The sequence below is a fragment of the Populus euphratica genome, unplaced genomic scaffold (assembly GCF_000495115.2).
Source record: "Populus euphratica unplaced genomic scaffold, PopEup_1.0 scaffold444.1, whole genome shotgun sequence".
In the NCBI taxonomy this organism is placed as follows: Eukaryota; Viridiplantae; Streptophyta; class Magnoliopsida; order Malpighiales; family Salicaceae; genus Populus; species Populus euphratica.
Genome location: NW_011500328.1, coordinates 72,412 through 87,736, shown reverse-complemented (window position 1 = coordinate 87,736; position 15,325 = coordinate 72,412). Strand labels below are relative to the sequence as shown.

General features: G+C 35.7%; 3 protein-coding genes across 6 annotated transcripts; 1 reads left to right on the top strand and 2 right to left on the bottom strand.

Moving 5' to 3' along the window:
- The first annotated feature begins 507 nt into the window (after window positions 1-507).
- On the top strand, window positions 508-5,157 carry LOC105113681 (serine carboxypeptidase-like 40). Its single transcript, XM_011009959.1, has 8 exons — window positions 508-916; window positions 1,192-1,299; window positions 1,415-1,683; window positions 1,968-2,225; window positions 2,462-2,667; window positions 4,400-4,505; window positions 4,588-4,728; window positions 4,814-5,157. Exons 1-7 carry the CDS (start codon window positions 508-510, stop codon window positions 4,726-4,728), a joined length of 1,497 nt encoding a protein of 498 aa, XP_011008261.1. The 3' UTR covers window positions 4,814-5,157.
- Window positions 5,158-5,926: 769 nt separating this feature from the next.
- On the bottom strand, window positions 5,927-10,180 carry LOC105113692 (putative disease resistance RPP13-like protein 1). Its single transcript, XM_011009979.1, has one exon. The coding sequence runs from the start codon at window positions 10,178-10,180 to the stop codon at window positions 5,927-5,929; it is 4,254 nt and encodes a 1,417-aa protein (XP_011008281.1).
- Window positions 10,181-12,150: 1,970 nt separating this feature from the next.
- Window positions 12,151-14,889, bottom strand: LOC105113682 (uncharacterized). 4 transcript variants are annotated; one of them, XR_840008.1, is made up of 4 exons: window positions 14,600-14,889; window positions 13,520-14,139; window positions 13,104-13,213; window positions 12,151-13,015 (listed from the first exon to the last, which is right to left on the bottom strand). XR_840008.1 is itself a non-coding variant. In XM_011009960.1 (4 exons), exons 2-4 carry the CDS (start codon window positions 13,738-13,740, stop codon window positions 12,884-12,886), a joined length of 459 nt encoding a protein of 152 aa, XP_011008262.1. In that variant the 5' UTR covers window positions 13,741-14,139; window positions 14,600-14,889; the 3' UTR covers window positions 12,151-12,883. The 4 variants fall into 4 exon arrangements, 2 of the variants coding, with proteins under 2 accessions (XP_011008262.1, XP_011008263.1); XR_840007.1 differs by having other exon boundaries at window positions 13,104-13,210; XM_011009960.1 differs by having other exon boundaries at window positions 13,524-14,139.
- Window positions 14,890-15,325: the final 436 nt, after the last annotated feature.

Sequence of the window (15,325 nt, the reverse complement as noted above, 5' to 3'; positions counted from 1 at the left end):
GCGGGTAAAATCTGTCAAAGCCAAGTTCAACATGATATGCACGCATCTACTTAACAGAAGATGCCCAGAATATCTTATCCCAGTCCCCGTAACTTTCTAAATAAAATGGAAATAAATTTAAAAAGGAAACAAAGCCGTACTTGATGTTTTTTTGTCTTTCCCTTTTGTGTGAATTGCTTTCCTTGTCTGGACTAATATATCTCACAGCCATGACAATATACGGACTAGATACATTGTTGCCATTTATTGTTTCTGGAAAACAAATTAAGCTGACGAGTATTTCTTCCTAGCAGAAATTAAGATCTCCTAAACCGGATTAGAAATTTAGGTAAACAATCTAATCCTGACACGCAAGAATACAGCAATGAATATGGGAAATCCGTACTGTCTCATGCTAGGCTATTCCTATCATAAGATCGTATAAATTAATTCTTTATCCAAAGCCAAGAACGAAGCCGCCTAAACCTTCTCCTTTTCTGTTTTGAAGAGAGGGAGAAAGAAAACGCAATGGGAAATAGACGACCTTGTTTGTTTCTCGTTTTCCTTGTAACCCTTTCACGTTTTGTAGCTCAAATTCATGGCGTCAAGAACCAAGGTGAAGCACTTGACAATCTCTATAAAGCCAAGTTTAGTAGAGATTATAGTATTGATACGCGTCCTTTCGAGGTGATTGATACGAACCAATTTGAGGAAATGAATACGCTTTTAGGTAAATCGAAGTGTCATCCTCGTAAAGAGGGATCGAAAAAGAAAGATAGAATTAAAAGGTTGCCTGGACAACCCCATGTCAGATTCTCACAGTACGGTGGCTATATTACTGTTAATAAAACTGCTGGTGCAGCATTCTATTATTATTTTGTTGAAGCTGATAAGCATTCAAAGGAGCACTTGCCTCTTCTTCTTTGGCTAAATGGAGGTTCGTTACTCCTTACTCTATTTATCAAAGCCCTTTCCATTTTCATATTTGAGATCAGACAAAGTTATTACAAATGTCATAATGTATCCCATAAAGAATTCTGAAGAATCTTAACTGAAATATTAGTCCTTGAAAAACGTAACCACATAAAATAAGATAATTTTGGAATTAATGTTTAATTTTCCCCATCTATAAGACGTTAGCAGCAAAGGCTATTCGTATATGCAACGTATTTGTAGTTGATTTGTTGATGGAGTCGCTTCATATTGACACAGGCCCTGGTTGTTCATCATTGGCTTATGGGGCGATGCAAGAGCTTGGACCATTTCGTGTACACAGCAACGGGAAAACTCTTTACAGAAACAGATATTCATGGAATAATGGCATGATTTCTCTTCAATGTTTATTCTTATCTTTCAATAGAATAATGTAAAAAATGAGGTTAGTTTTTTGGGGATTTTCTTGATAAATTAATTTGAGGTGCTTTTTTTTTTTCAGTTGCAAATGTGTTGTTTGTGGAGTCCCCTGCTGGAGTAGGGTTTTCATACTCTAATTCAACGTGGAGGACTAATGGAGATAGACAAACAGCTGCAGAAAATTATAGGTTCCTTGTAAATTGGTTAGGGAGATTTCCCGAATACAAAAACAGAGATTTTTATATAGCCGGAGAGAGCTATGCAGGGCACTATGCGCCTCAACTTGCACAGACTGTTCTTCATCATAATAAGAAGGCTAATACGACTATTGTCAACCTCAAAGGGGTCCTGGTATGCGTCTCCCCTCCTTTTATCTGTTCATTTTCTTAACACATGGAGTTCTTTCTTCGCATCCCTCTCACTTATTAGTTTAATTTAGTATCAAAAACTTGAGTTTTTCAAGTAGAGTAATTATTTGCTTTTAATCAATCAACATAATTTATCTCAAGAAATTTCTGATCATGAGCACATTATTGAAATTGAACTCTTATCCAATCCAGAAGATTAAGCTAATAATACAGGATGTTTATTCTTAACATAATGCATGTGTAAGGTCCAGCATTGCTATAGTGCAGATTGGAAATGCTGCGATAGATGATGAAACCGATAATCAAGGGATGTATGACTTCTTTGGAACCCATGCTCTAATTTCATATGACAACTTGCGTAAAATCCACCGTTACTGTGATTTCTCAAGAGCCCATGAATCTGCCGAGTGCCGTCATAGCTTGTTGAAAACAGATGCAGATGTTTGGAATGCTATTGATGTTTACAACATCTATGGTCCCTTGTGCCTTGACGGAAATCTCACATCGAGGCCCAGGAAGACTTCAGTAAGTAAAAACAAGTTCTTCTCAACAAATAGAAAGAAAAAAAATGCATGAATAATAATAGTACTTTGTTCCAGTTTTCACTTATTTTCTGGGCAAATTACTTCTGTTTTTTAGCGAAATTGGAAGTTAAGTCTGTCGAGTATGGAATTGAAACTCGGTGATTTTTCTGATGATCTAAAAACCTGATCAATGATCAAGTATATATGTGACTTAGCTGGAACTACTTTGTGTGGCAGTTGATGAACTTCGATCCCTGCAGTGATTATTACGTGTATGCATACCTTAATCGACCTGACGTCCAAGAAGCCATGCATGCCAATGTCACCAAGCTCACTTATGATTGGGAACCATGCAGCGATTTCGACTGGGTTGACAGTGCCTCTACCATTCTTCCCTTGGTAAAGGAGTTGATGGAAAATGGACTTCGAGTATGGTTATTCAGGTTAGTAACATTAATCGTGTTGTTGTTGGTGAAATGCCATAGCGCCTACCAAGCTTTGCGAAGTCCCAAAAATTTTCACCAAGAAATGGAAGTGGTGTGTCCTCAAGAATTAGAACAGCCCAACCCTGTCAACATTTAAAAAGAGTTGCCCATTATTAGTAGTTAAAACTTGATCTTCAATATGGAAGGCCTTGAGTTAAAGTTTCAATTATAGATAATTTTGGTATTATAAAAATGATTGTTATTTTTAAAGTATTTTTTATTTGAAAATTTATTAAAATAATATTTATTTTTTATTTTTTAAAAATTATTTTTGATATCAACATATCAAAATAATTTAAAACAATTAAGATATCAACATATCAAAATAATTTAAAATAATTAAAATAATTATTAAAAATAAAAAATAAAAAAAATAATAATTTATTAAAAATATTTTTTAAAAAAAAACAAAAACAATTAGCAACCTGTAACACTTTTAGCTATCATCAGCTACCTAACATAGAAGATTCTTTCAAGAAAACAAGATATTCTTTCAAGAAAACAAGATGGGTCCTTAACGACAAAAGGTGATGAAACCTAGAGCAATCATTTCTAAGCTTCAATGGATTGGTTATGGTGGCTTAAAAGGAGATATTTTTTTTAAAATTAGTATATTTTAAAAAAATCTTGGTGACTATCACAATTTAAAAAAATAAATTAGTAAAATATCACATTTTTATTTTGTTATATTTATAAAATAAATGATTTAGAGTTTTATCATTTGAAAAGTGAAACTCTAAATCATTTAGCTTAATTGGCCAACTGAATGCATTTGCATTCAGTTGTATAAATTGATTTACTGTTTTATATAAAAACTATAATTTAATAATTTTTTTTTAAAATATGTATTATGAGTTAAAATATACATATTTATCCAACTTGTAGATATAAAAATAAACTTTAATTACAATTGTAAAAAGTTATTGTTCACACATTAATTATCTTTTATTTTTTAATGTCAATGATATATTCAGGCTTGCAATAATAAAAGATTCTGATCAGTATAAGTCTGTTATAACTAAAAAAAATTTGTTCTAAGCAGATTAAGTAGATGATTTAACAAATATATTTATAAACCAGTAGGTAAAGTTTAGTTCCAATACGAGGTCCAATCACACTATACTAAAATAATGGTTTTAAAGGCTATATTTTTTTATTTAACTATTGAATCGTGTTTAAATTTTTATAGGAGTTTTTAGATATTATTTTTCTTGTAGTAATTAAAAACCTCATTGAGACTCCTTAATTTTAACCATTTTTAAAAAAAATTTATTACGTCATTGAGACTCCTTAATTTTAACCATTTTAAAATTTTTTTTATTACTTTTGGACCCGCTCAATCGGTTTCACTTGTCATTATAAACTAACCAATCAATTAACAAATAATTGGAGTTTTATCTTGTTGCAATTTAAAAACATGATATTTATTAAAAATCATATTTTTTAAGTGCGACAAGATAAAAACATTCTAACTCCACTTGTTTTGATTTTGTGTGCCGATTTCCTAGTTTATCTCTTAAAAGGGCAAACTCATATACGCCGTTGCTTGAAAATAAAAAGGTTAATAATTTTGACCAGTAACATGTCATCTTATGTTCGTATCAGTTTTCACCACCACCCTCCCTTTCTTTTCATAAGGCCGTTTTGACATAAGATATGCTTACTGATCATTTGTTTCAATGGTGTGCAGTGGTGATACAGACGGAAGGGTACCTTTTACTTCTACCCAGTATGCAATTAACAAGATGAAACTTCCTATCAAAACTGAATGGTATCCATGGTTCCACGGTGGGGAGGTAAACTTCTTTTTTTATCACTTCAGCATTTACTGAATTCTATCATCTCGAGTAAACGAGTTCCAAAACAATGGAAGAACAGGTTGGTGGGTATGTACAAGTATACAAAGGGGACTTGACATTCGCAACTGTAAGAGGGGCTGGACATATGGTACCAAGCATCCAGCCTGTGAGAGCATCTGCATTGATCAGTCACTTCCTTGCAGGCACACCTCTTCCATAGCCAATGCCGAAGTCTAAAGCCTGATTTCCGTACTACCCTTGAGTTTGCAATTCTTTGTTTCATTAGGAAACAGTAGAGTGTTACGTCAATTGATGTGATTCTCTTCATCGCCTAATGGACACTTGTTCAAGTCAAGCCTGTGGATTATACGGGAAAAATAAGGATGATCTTACCAGAAGATTCTTCCTCAAAAAATTTCAATTATTGGATTTATGGGATCCGCCAAAAAAATCTACTCGTTCAATGAATGCTACTAGCTCCTTGAAGTGATCTTTCCTTCTCCTTCCTTTCCAACATCAAGTGTAGCTGAGTACCAAGCTGCGCATACAAGTAGCAACTATCGATGAATTACAATCCTAGATAAGCATAGAAGGAATTATGGAGGAAACAACTCATGATTAAAACCTTCATGGATATCAATAACTTTGAGGCTTTAGCTTCACAACCTGTCCGAAGATAGCGTATGATACACACCAATACAAAAGACTAAGCATGGGATATCTAACCAAGATAAAGAAAAACATGAAACCACAAGATCACCAAATAATCCCAACTCTTGCTCAAATACCAATTCTTCATCACCCTGAAATAACTGCTCCTCCCTATGGAGTTCCCTAACAACACCGCAGATGGCAGAGGCAGAGCATTTCACCTGAAAGCTTGGAAATGGTTTGGACTGTGGCCAGAGCTCTATGAAACTAAACGATCGTACCAACCAAACAGTTTTTCTTCTGAAATAAATTCTAGACATTATGATTGCCTCTTTTATCAACAAAGTGATTTTTAATGAATGTTTAACAAAAGAACACATTCACAGAGATGAACAGCCTGAATTCTTCGGGCAGGAAGCAACAAGTTCTGCTGTGATAGTTCATATCCAAACAACCTGACATAATACCATGGAAAATCCTTTTCCCGTCAAAATTAGAATTAAACACACCTTCCAGCAAGCCAGAAACAGAACACCTTCGTTTCGGTAATTCAATTTTTATTTTTTTTTATTAAATGTAATAATATAATAAATCAAAATAAAACAGGGTAAGAAGTTGGCAAGTCATATATATACACATACAAAATCAGAAGCAAAAGGGAACACACTCCTATTCATCAAAATAATTCAAAATATTATTGATTACAGAAGGGATACATTTTACATACGTATATGAAAGAGACATATAACAAGCAACCCCATATTTCTTTACATGTCATGGCCATCATCTATCTCCACACAAGGGATGTGGGAAATCAATGGCCAGTACACTCCTTTCTCCTTGGAACAGCGCCGTGTCATTAACGGACAGTCCCTGATGCTGAATCTTCCAAGAGCATGAGGTAGGCATCCCCTAGGCAAGGACTTTAATTTAGGACAATCAACAATTTCTAGCTCTTCTAGATAAGCAAGGCTTTGGAGCTGCATGGATAGAGATTCCAGATTTGGAAGTCTTCCAATCCAAACAGAAGTTAGGGTTGTAGGAAGCAGACACTTCTCATCTGGAAAGGAAACTGTGTCCGAAAAACATCCACCAGCGATACTGAAATCTCTGAGGAAGGCTAGACTTTGCAAGTTCCACTCTGACAGGCACCCATTGAGACGATCACAATCCCAGATCTCAAGCGATGTCAAGTTTGGAGGCATATCACCATTTGGAAAGGATTCCAGAGCTGGGCAGCTACAAATTGTCAGTTCTTGCAGGGATGTGAGTTTTTGCATCGCATTAGGTAGAGACTTGAGATTTTTGCAATTGTATAAAGTCAACGTTCTGAGGTTAGCGAGGGAAAAGCCAACTCCTGAAAAGTGCTTGAGTGCAGAACAATTACTTAAATTTAATTCAGAGAGATGCTTGAAGCTGCTAAGGCACTCAGGAAAGCTTGACAGGGCTTCGCAGTCTGAAATGGCTAGGTATTCAAGGGACATATCATCATGCAACATCATTTCTGAAAGAGGCTTCAATTGGGAACAATCCCAGATTTTTAGTGTCTTGAGTCGAGGTGGTAATTTCCCATCAGGAAAGGACTTGAGAGATGGACAGCCAATGATCTCCAGGTGCTCAAAACGAGACAGGGTGCCAGGGCCATTTTTGTTGTGCATCAAATCCTCAGGCAGAGACTTTAATTCTGTACAGTATCGAATCTTCAACCCTTTTAACGTCACAGGTAACATCCCTCCTGGAAAGCATTTGAGCGAAGGACACTCTTCTATCTCCAAGTCTTCAAGAAGACAATTGCTCATGCCATCAGGGAGGGATCTAAGAGCTTTGCAATCCCGAAGTACTAGATGTCTCAGTGACGATAAAAGTCCAGCTTCAGGAATGTACACAAGATTTGGACATGATTCAATGCACAGATCCTCGAGAGACAATAGCATGGGCACCCTTTGGATTGGCAGAAGATCCAGCTTACCACAGCCTGACAATTTCGAACTTTTATGTGTGCTGGACATACCATTCTCTGTCGATGACACAAAGTGAGGATGTTCAAAATTTTCCAATCCAGTTCCTTTCTGCCACAAGGAGGTTAGTTCTGGAAAATCAGAAATCATCAGAACTTTAAGTGCTCCCAGTGACAGCAGAAACTGGCCCTCCAAACAAGTAATCCTTGACATGCTCCCAAGTTTCAATGTGATTAGGGAGGAGTTACGAAACATGCATTTAGGTGTCACCTCATCACATTCTTCTAATTTCAGTTCACTAAGCACTGGAAGCTTTTCGTCTGAATCTACCAAAATTGGGCATTTTGCAATCGTAATCTTTACACAGGAAGGAAGACAGCTAGGGAACTTGCCAAGCAACTTGGGACAATTCCATAATGTAAGCTCAGAAAGACTAGGAAATTCTCCTTCAGCTTCTCCATCAACTCCAGCTGCGGACCAAGATTTCCATTCCTGCATATCCTCAAATGTCAAAGTCTTCAGAGATGGAAAAGGCTCGACTGAAGAACCATCTCCATAAAACTCAGGACCAACAGTCTCCACAGCATCCAGGCCTTGTATGCACAGATCCCTGAGTGAAGGTAGCCTCCCAAGTGGTGGCAATACAGTGCATTTCCAGCAAGAAGACAGTTTTAAGTGCACTATTTCAGAAAATGATGGATGTCCTACCCATGAAGGAAATTCTGTCCCGCCATAGTATGAAATCTTTAGTTCTTTAAGGTTTGTATGAGGTTTTAGTGAGTCCAGAACAAGCATTTGATGTTGTGGGCCTTTATCTTTAATGTCAATCTTAACCCATGCCAGTTCTAACTCATCAAGGTTGTGCTTGCCGCTTAAATTAGCATGAACTGCATGTCGAGCATCTATCACGTTATGCAATTCCATTATGGAAAGTCGGCCTTGAAGATTCTGCAACCCTCTCAATTCTTCAATTCCGCAGCCCTCTTTTTTTCCTACGATGAACTTTGACAATTTCTGAAGACCTGTCAAATTACCCATCCACGAAGGCATCTCAGCCAACTTATCAGTATCAGTAATATCCAGATGAAAAAGATTGATAAGATTCCCAGTCCCTTGTGGCAGCTTATCAAGCTTCCTGCATCCATATAATTTGAGAGTCTGCAAGTTTATGAGAGTGCTCACAGATTCAGGCAACCGCTTAATCTTAGTTTGAGAGAAATTAAGGTAACGTAACTGCTTCAAATCACCAATTGAATTTGGTAGCTCTGTAATGCAATAACCACTCAATGAAAGAACTCTTAAGCGTTTCAATTTGGACAGTGCCTCATGTAATACATTATTACTCAAGTAGCAATATGCAGCCCAAGGTGAAGAGTAAAGTCGCAATGCAATGAAAGTCCGCAGACGCTTCAGTTTACCCAGGTCTTTGAACCTCTGCAGCACCTCGTATGTTCGACGAGTGAATGACATATGGCGATTCTTTTCAGGAACAGGAAAGACCTTGTTATTTTCCAGCTTATCATTTAAATTGACACACGTTTCTCCAGCAATAGATTGAGCCAGATCACTGATAAGATGATGCATCAGATAACGTTGTTCATTGCTGCTTGATTGCTGGAAAAACGATCTTGATAATAATTCATTAAAACAAGAATAGAAGTCTTCCATCCGCTTCTTTCCTCTTGCATTTGGCAGAAATCCTTGGGCCATCCATAACAACACTAATTCATCCTTATAGAATTCATAGTCTTTTGGAAGTATAGAACAAAAAACAAACAATTGCTTCAAATATGAAGGAAGATGATAGTAGCTCAACCTCAAGGCTGGAACTATGCCGCCCTTGTGTTCTGATATATCCCACATTTTGCTATTAAGTACAGTTTCCCATTCATCAACATAAGGTTTGGTGCGCAAGAGGCCCCCCAGTGTTTTAACAGCCAATGGCAGTCCCCCGCACCTTCGAACTATTTTCTGGCCGATCTCCTGCAGGTCTGGCAGATCGCTGAAATTGGACCTTCCCAGTGCATGCTTTGCAAACAAAGACAGGCTATCCTCAAATGACAGTTCTTTCAAAAGGTAACACGGAAAAGCACTCATCATTAATGCAACATCTTGATTACGAGTTGTGAGGATGATTCTACTCCCTGGGGATGTCACTTGGAAAGGACGGCGAAGGACAGTCCAGTCATCATAGTTCTCATTCCAAACATCATCTAAAACAATAAGAAACTTCTTCCCCGCCAATTTCTCTCTCAGCCTAAGTTGAAGCAGATTCAAATCCTTCGCATCGTAACTCCCCGAAACTGCCTCAAGAATAGTTCTCGTAACCCTAACAACATCAAAGTCCTCGGAAACACAACACCAAACTTTCAAATCGAAAAAAGCATCTACTTTCTCATCATTGTAGACAAGCTGAGCAAGAGTGGTCTTACCCACACCACCCATACCTACAATAGGAATCACACCAATCCCGTACTCATCACACCCTTTATCACTAAAAAGCAACTTCAAGATTTCCTCTTTATCATTATCCCTACCAGAAACATAAGAAAGATCCACTAAAGAAGTACTGGGCAATCTTTTCAATGACTTACTCTTCAACACCCCTCCACTGCCATTCTCTCTAAGCTCAAGATTATTCTTCTTTTGAGCAATTTCTTGCAATCTAGCAAGAATTCTCTTAATCTTGGGGTCCGTTTTGTATGTTAAGAGAAAATTAGCATTAAAAGAGGGAAAGAACCAGTGCATGGCGCTCTTCACCTTACTTGAGCTAGCTCGTTGTTCCTCTTCAAGCTCAGTGAAAACCTCGTCGAGCAAATCTTCGATATCATAGGCCAATTCACGGATCTGATCAAGCCAGAGTTTGACAGCTTGGCTTCCCATCTGCTTCTCCTCTGCGTCATCAAGAACAGCATGGATCATATGCAAATTTGCCTCGAGTTTCTTGATATCAGAGTGGATTTTTCCTCTGCGAGCGAACTTGAGTAGCTCCAGAGAGCCTAACTGGTTGATTATATGGCTGATTGTAGCTGAAAGGATAGCGTCTCCGATAACAAGAGCCATAATTAAATTGCTGTCTCTGGGTAGCCTGCAAATGGCAAGTCGGCGAGGGTTTTTTGTATTTCTTTCATTTTTTTTCAAGAAAAAATAATTCAAGGATGTGTTTTACCAAACACGAAGAGAGAGAGAAGGAAACTGTCGATATTCGCTCTAGCTCGAACGATGTCGCACGGAGAATATTTTTTTGTCGCATGTGAATTTTTATTTTTATTTTTATTTTTTTATAAGAAAATATGTTTTGATTTTTTAATTTTTCCAAGCAAAATACTTTTTTAAATATTTAACATATCGATATCTTTAATTAAAGTCGGTCCGCACAAAAACTTGATCTTAATTAAATTATATACTTTATTACAGATAAGGTGTCTTGATTCGAACCCCCTCGCGAGACCGAAAACAATTAGGAATAAATTAAATTACACTTAGCCCAAAATAAATAAATAAAATAAATAATGTATTGAAATTAAAATAATAAGAAAATCCCGAACCCTTAAGCAAATATAAAAAAGCTTTATAAGATATGATATAGAGTGGTGCTGTCCACCGCGGCTTCCATGTGGATAGATATAAAATGGTGTTCAAATTGATTTGTAATTTGACCATAGGGTTGGTGGCTGCTTTTGGATGGAATTTTCAACTTTTTAATTAATTATTACGTCCTTTTGTCTAGAGATAGAATCATTTCACTTTGGAAAAGAAATCGTATGCACAAATAAATAATTAATTTGTTTTAAAAAATAAAAAAGAAAGCGCGCATAAAAGATAGCGGCCAAATAAAGCAATGAATTGTCAAAAGTTCTCAGCAGGCAAGGTGTGAAAAAAAAAGGGCACCTTCGTATCCTGCAAGTGAAGCAAACATAATTCTTTACAATAAAATATATTTTTTTTATATCAATTTTTTTCACCCGTGATTTTTATGTTTTTATAAACAAGAATAGTTTTTTATATTTTTTTATATGAAAATAATTTGAGATCAATTAAAAAATCTAATAAAATTACTATTTGGAGTCTCTATCTCAGTAAGGAAAAAAAATAGATATCTACTTCCCATCTAAAAAAATTAATCTATGTTTGATATATTTATGCATAAACAGTATATAAAGAAATATACATGAGCAATATATATAAAAAAATATATATGTTAAAATAAAATTATATAGATTAACAAAAATAAACAAATAATTCTTAGTTAAATAAATATATGGTGGAGTCATCATCTTGTCATATCATATATAATATCAAATGGCTGTCTTTTTAAATTAAAAGATATTTTTAAATTTAATTATAAACTTATAATGAAAAAAATTTATTATTTAGTATAATGGTTTTTAGAAAATCTATAATTTATAAAAATCTAACTAGAAAAACTAGTTGCCTTAAGAAAATATATATTACTTTAATACACTTTACTTAAAATAAAATATATTATTAATTAATTATTAATCTAAATTATATTTATATTTATTGATTTTATCTAAAGTTTAAGACAAATTTTTCTTTATAACAAAATGTTTACTTTATCAAATTAAATCTTAATAATTATAAAATTATAATTTTAACATTATATTTATTTTTAAATTTTAAAGTTATTTTTTTAATATTTTTTATTATTTTAATATGATTATTTAAAAAGTATATTATTTTTAATTTTTTAAAAAGAATAACCATCATGACAACAATAAAGAGTAGCTCGTCCAAGTTTTCAAAAGGCAAGCTCTGAAAAACGTGGGATGAAACGAAGTCGTTCTTCCTGTCTTCAAATTAAAAAACAAAGCACCTTAGTATCCTGAAACGAAGCATATTCTTCAAAATAAAATATATATTTTTTCTTTTTTCCATCAAATTTTAGCATCCATAATTTTTAATTTTTTTATAAACAAGATTATTCTTTTTACATTTTCTTATAAAAAAAATCAATTTTAAGATCAATTAAAAAATCAATTTTGAGATCATTTTTTTCCGGAAAAAATGGAGTATCAATCCCATACATGGCTAAGAGACTTGGTTCAAAATTAGATTACAGGTGGGATAGGTCAACTTGCAAATCAATAAATTTTTTTAAATTTTTATTTAAAATAGCGTTGTTGGAGACAATTTTTAAAATTAAATAATATTTTATAGAGAAAAATTAAATAAAAAGAAATTGATAGAATCTCATCTAGATTTTGATGCATTCACCTGGACCAAGAGTAGTTTGGCCACCCAAGCTCAATATTGCAGCCTAGCCTAGGTCTTAGAAATTGAACCCCACACTCAGTACTACAGCTCCATCACCAACTCCAGGAGGAATTTGGTCGATCTTACTGCAGATGTGTTCTTCGCCCAACCATGACTATGTCTATATAAAACAACCTGACTCGCCTACGACTCACCTTTCGCATTGATCATACCGTATTTCCTAATACTGCTATTGATATATATTCCCCCCCTCATTTCCCTTTTTGTTGATCTGATCATGATTAAGTTCTGTTGGATTTATCTATATAAAACACAGGACTTGTGCATTCAACTGACTGATTATGCCAATATATATATATATATGGAGCAATATCTAGCTAGTGATTATAATTAATGTAGAAATTAATTATAAGCACACCTCGCTTCTACTGCATACAATTCATTGCAGGTGTGCCAAAATATGCAGATTTTATTGCAGTACTGCTAGCTAGCTACGATATATATGAGATATAATATTCCATACCTGAATTATCCGAGCCAGCCAAAAGCTCTACAGAAAGAAGATACGAAAAGTGCTCCAAGATCTGGAATCCCCACTTGTTTTTCCACAGTCAATGTGGCCAAACCATGAGAAGATCCTTGTTCATTCGTTGAATACTCCTGTATATGCCATGGAACACGTAAAGGTGAATAGGGAAGATTCGTTAGGTTACTGATAATGCATCGTTCAATTAGCGATATCCCATACCTCCATGGAAACTGCAAAATGATCGGTGTTTGAAAGTCGAAGAGTGCTCACAATCAGGCACTGAATTGCCTCATCTAACCCAGGACTCCATTGCATTGAAGTACTAGCTGCTAAAAAATAAGCATAAAGTGAAGATGCATGGAAGCTAGGATTCCCAACATGCTGCACCATGGGATTTAATGTATTTTATCTTTGTTTTTCTTGCAGGTTATCAAGTTTAAAACTAGTAGAATTAACTGAATATTGCCTTGCAAATAAATTGAAATCAAGCACATAAAATTAGCGCCGGTCGTAACCAGTTCCTTCCTTCAATATCGCTAATCGTGCTTGTGCTGGTTAAGATCCTCACTGTTAATTTAAGAACTAATTTCTAGCTAAACGTGATTGTGTTGTGCTAGTTACAAACAGTAAATTACCTACATGATTTCCTCAGCTTATTCGGAATATTGCAGCAGCCATCAGTACATCCAGTTAACTCCTCAAATGACAAATTAGTGCCGCAACAAATGGTACAAATCCGTCGGCTACCATAAAAAACTATCCTGTTGTGGCAACATAGGGGTGGAAAAACTCCATTCATTCTCTCATGTATATATATCCCATATCTCACAATTTGATATCTTTTCCCATTCATCATAGTTTAGAGTGGAACGCAGCTTCCCCTCAAAAAATTTTGCGGCCAACGGTAAGCCCTTACACTAGCTAGCTTGCTATTCTTACCCAAAAGCTTGCAGATTTGGGTTGCATCAAATTTTTCTTTTCCTAAAACATGATGTGCAGACATTGACTGGCAATCATATTCCGATAATGCCTCTAGATGGTGGTGTGAAAAGCCACCCCCTAATCGATGGGACGCCATCGTTTCTTGTTGTGATAACTATCTTAACTCCACGGGCGGCTGAAAGGGGTCAGCATAGAAGATCCCATCGCTCACTGTCCACCTTGCATACATCGTCTAAGATAATCAAGCGTCTCTTAGCATCAATTGAAGCAAATTCAGATCATCGCTCAACTTACAAGTTTCCAAAGGAATTGCCTGCAGAAGAATTGTTGTTGTTAACAAAACATCAAGAACAAAAACCCCTAGCCTTAAGTCAAAAGACTTCTATATCAACATGACGCAAAATCTGAGCTACGGTGATTTTTCCTACCCCTGCCTTCCTTTGATTGCCTCACAATTCAGTAGCGCAATCCAAGGATCCCTTTTTTTATGCTTTTATCTACCATAAATGCACATCAGCCAAACAAATCGTGGGTTTCGTTGTTGGTGGGAAATACAAGAGAGAAACACTAGAGAAAAGAAGAGAGTGTGTTTAAAGAGTTTTTAATTATTTGTAACCTTCTTGTTGTTGTTGAAATAAAACAGTGTGCTTGTTTTATTCCTGAGTGTTTCAAACCTCATGAATTTATCTCCTCGTCTCTTTCTCGCATCTCGTGATCCTGTACTAATTCCCTGATCTTTCTTGGTATCAACAACAAGGGATCAGTTTTCTTACCTTACTTGTAGTGCCGGCAGATTCACAGGTCATGTTTTGATTAGATGATGAAGCCTTACATCGTGAAGTGCCCCTCCTATGCATCTTCGGTTTGATCAAGCAGTCAGAGGCAACCTTGGTGAAACTGGCAAGATGTCAAGAATGAATGAAGGGTACTGAAACGAGGGAGTATCTTGCTTGTTGAAAATAGTGATAATTAATATGTATTCAAATATGGTGCGCTGATATGAAAGAACAAACATTTACGGAGAGGCCAGCGTGGACCAGTCTCGGTCTCACGGCTCTCACCCTCCCTCTATGTGAATGAATCTACAATGACAATTTTCGAAGAAAGTGAGAGGCAAAAAGAAAGTCTTAAAAGTCTTTTATGAACAATGATTTTGTGTGGTAGGCCTCGTTAGGGACCCTCAATTAAATTGTTTGGATATTTCCTTAGTGGTTAGTATAAACCGACCAAATACATCCATCAAGCTTAGTTATTTGTTTCACTGCAATTATTCTGCTTTGACTTTTCAGCATGTGGAAACTTCCATGCATGAGGTAAGAAACTTCAATCAGTGAGCTGGACTAGCACAATATGTATCGTCGTTGAGAGCTTGCGGGATGCGGTTCGATTGATTTCTGCATCTTCGCCAGATCGAGTCTTGCTTCCAGACTCGGCCGAGTCTGATTGATTGAGGTTGAATTTGGCTTTTAATTAGTTGAAAAGCATCCTGTTGAGATTTT

Coding starts and splice junctions, on each gene's coding strand:
- LOC105113682 (XM_011009960.1), bottom strand. CDS start 13,740: ATGATGAATGGGAAAAGATATCAAATTGTGAGATATGGGATATATATA. Junction 13,214..13,523: donor GAATAAGCTGAGGAAATCAT/GTAGGTAATTTA, acceptor CTTATTTTTTAG/CAGCTAGTACTTCAATGCAA. Junction 13,016..13,103: donor ATTTTGCAGTTTCCATGGAG/GTATGGGATATC, acceptor TGGCATATACAG/GAGTATTCAACGAATGAACA.
- LOC105113692 (XM_011009979.1), bottom strand. CDS start 10,180: ATGGCTCTTGTTATCGGAGACGCTATCCTTTCAGCTACAATCAGCCAT.
- LOC105113681 (XM_011009959.1), top strand. CDS start 508: ATGGGAAATAGACGACCTTGTTTGTTTCTCGTTTTCCTTGTAACCCTT. Junction 2,668..4,399: donor CTTCGAGTATGGTTATTCAG/GTTAGTAACATT, acceptor AATGGTGTGCAG/TGGTGATACAGACGGAAGGG. Junction 4,506..4,587: donor CATGGTTCCACGGTGGGGAG/GTAAACTTCTTT, acceptor ATGGAAGAACAG/GTTGGTGGGTATGTACAAGT.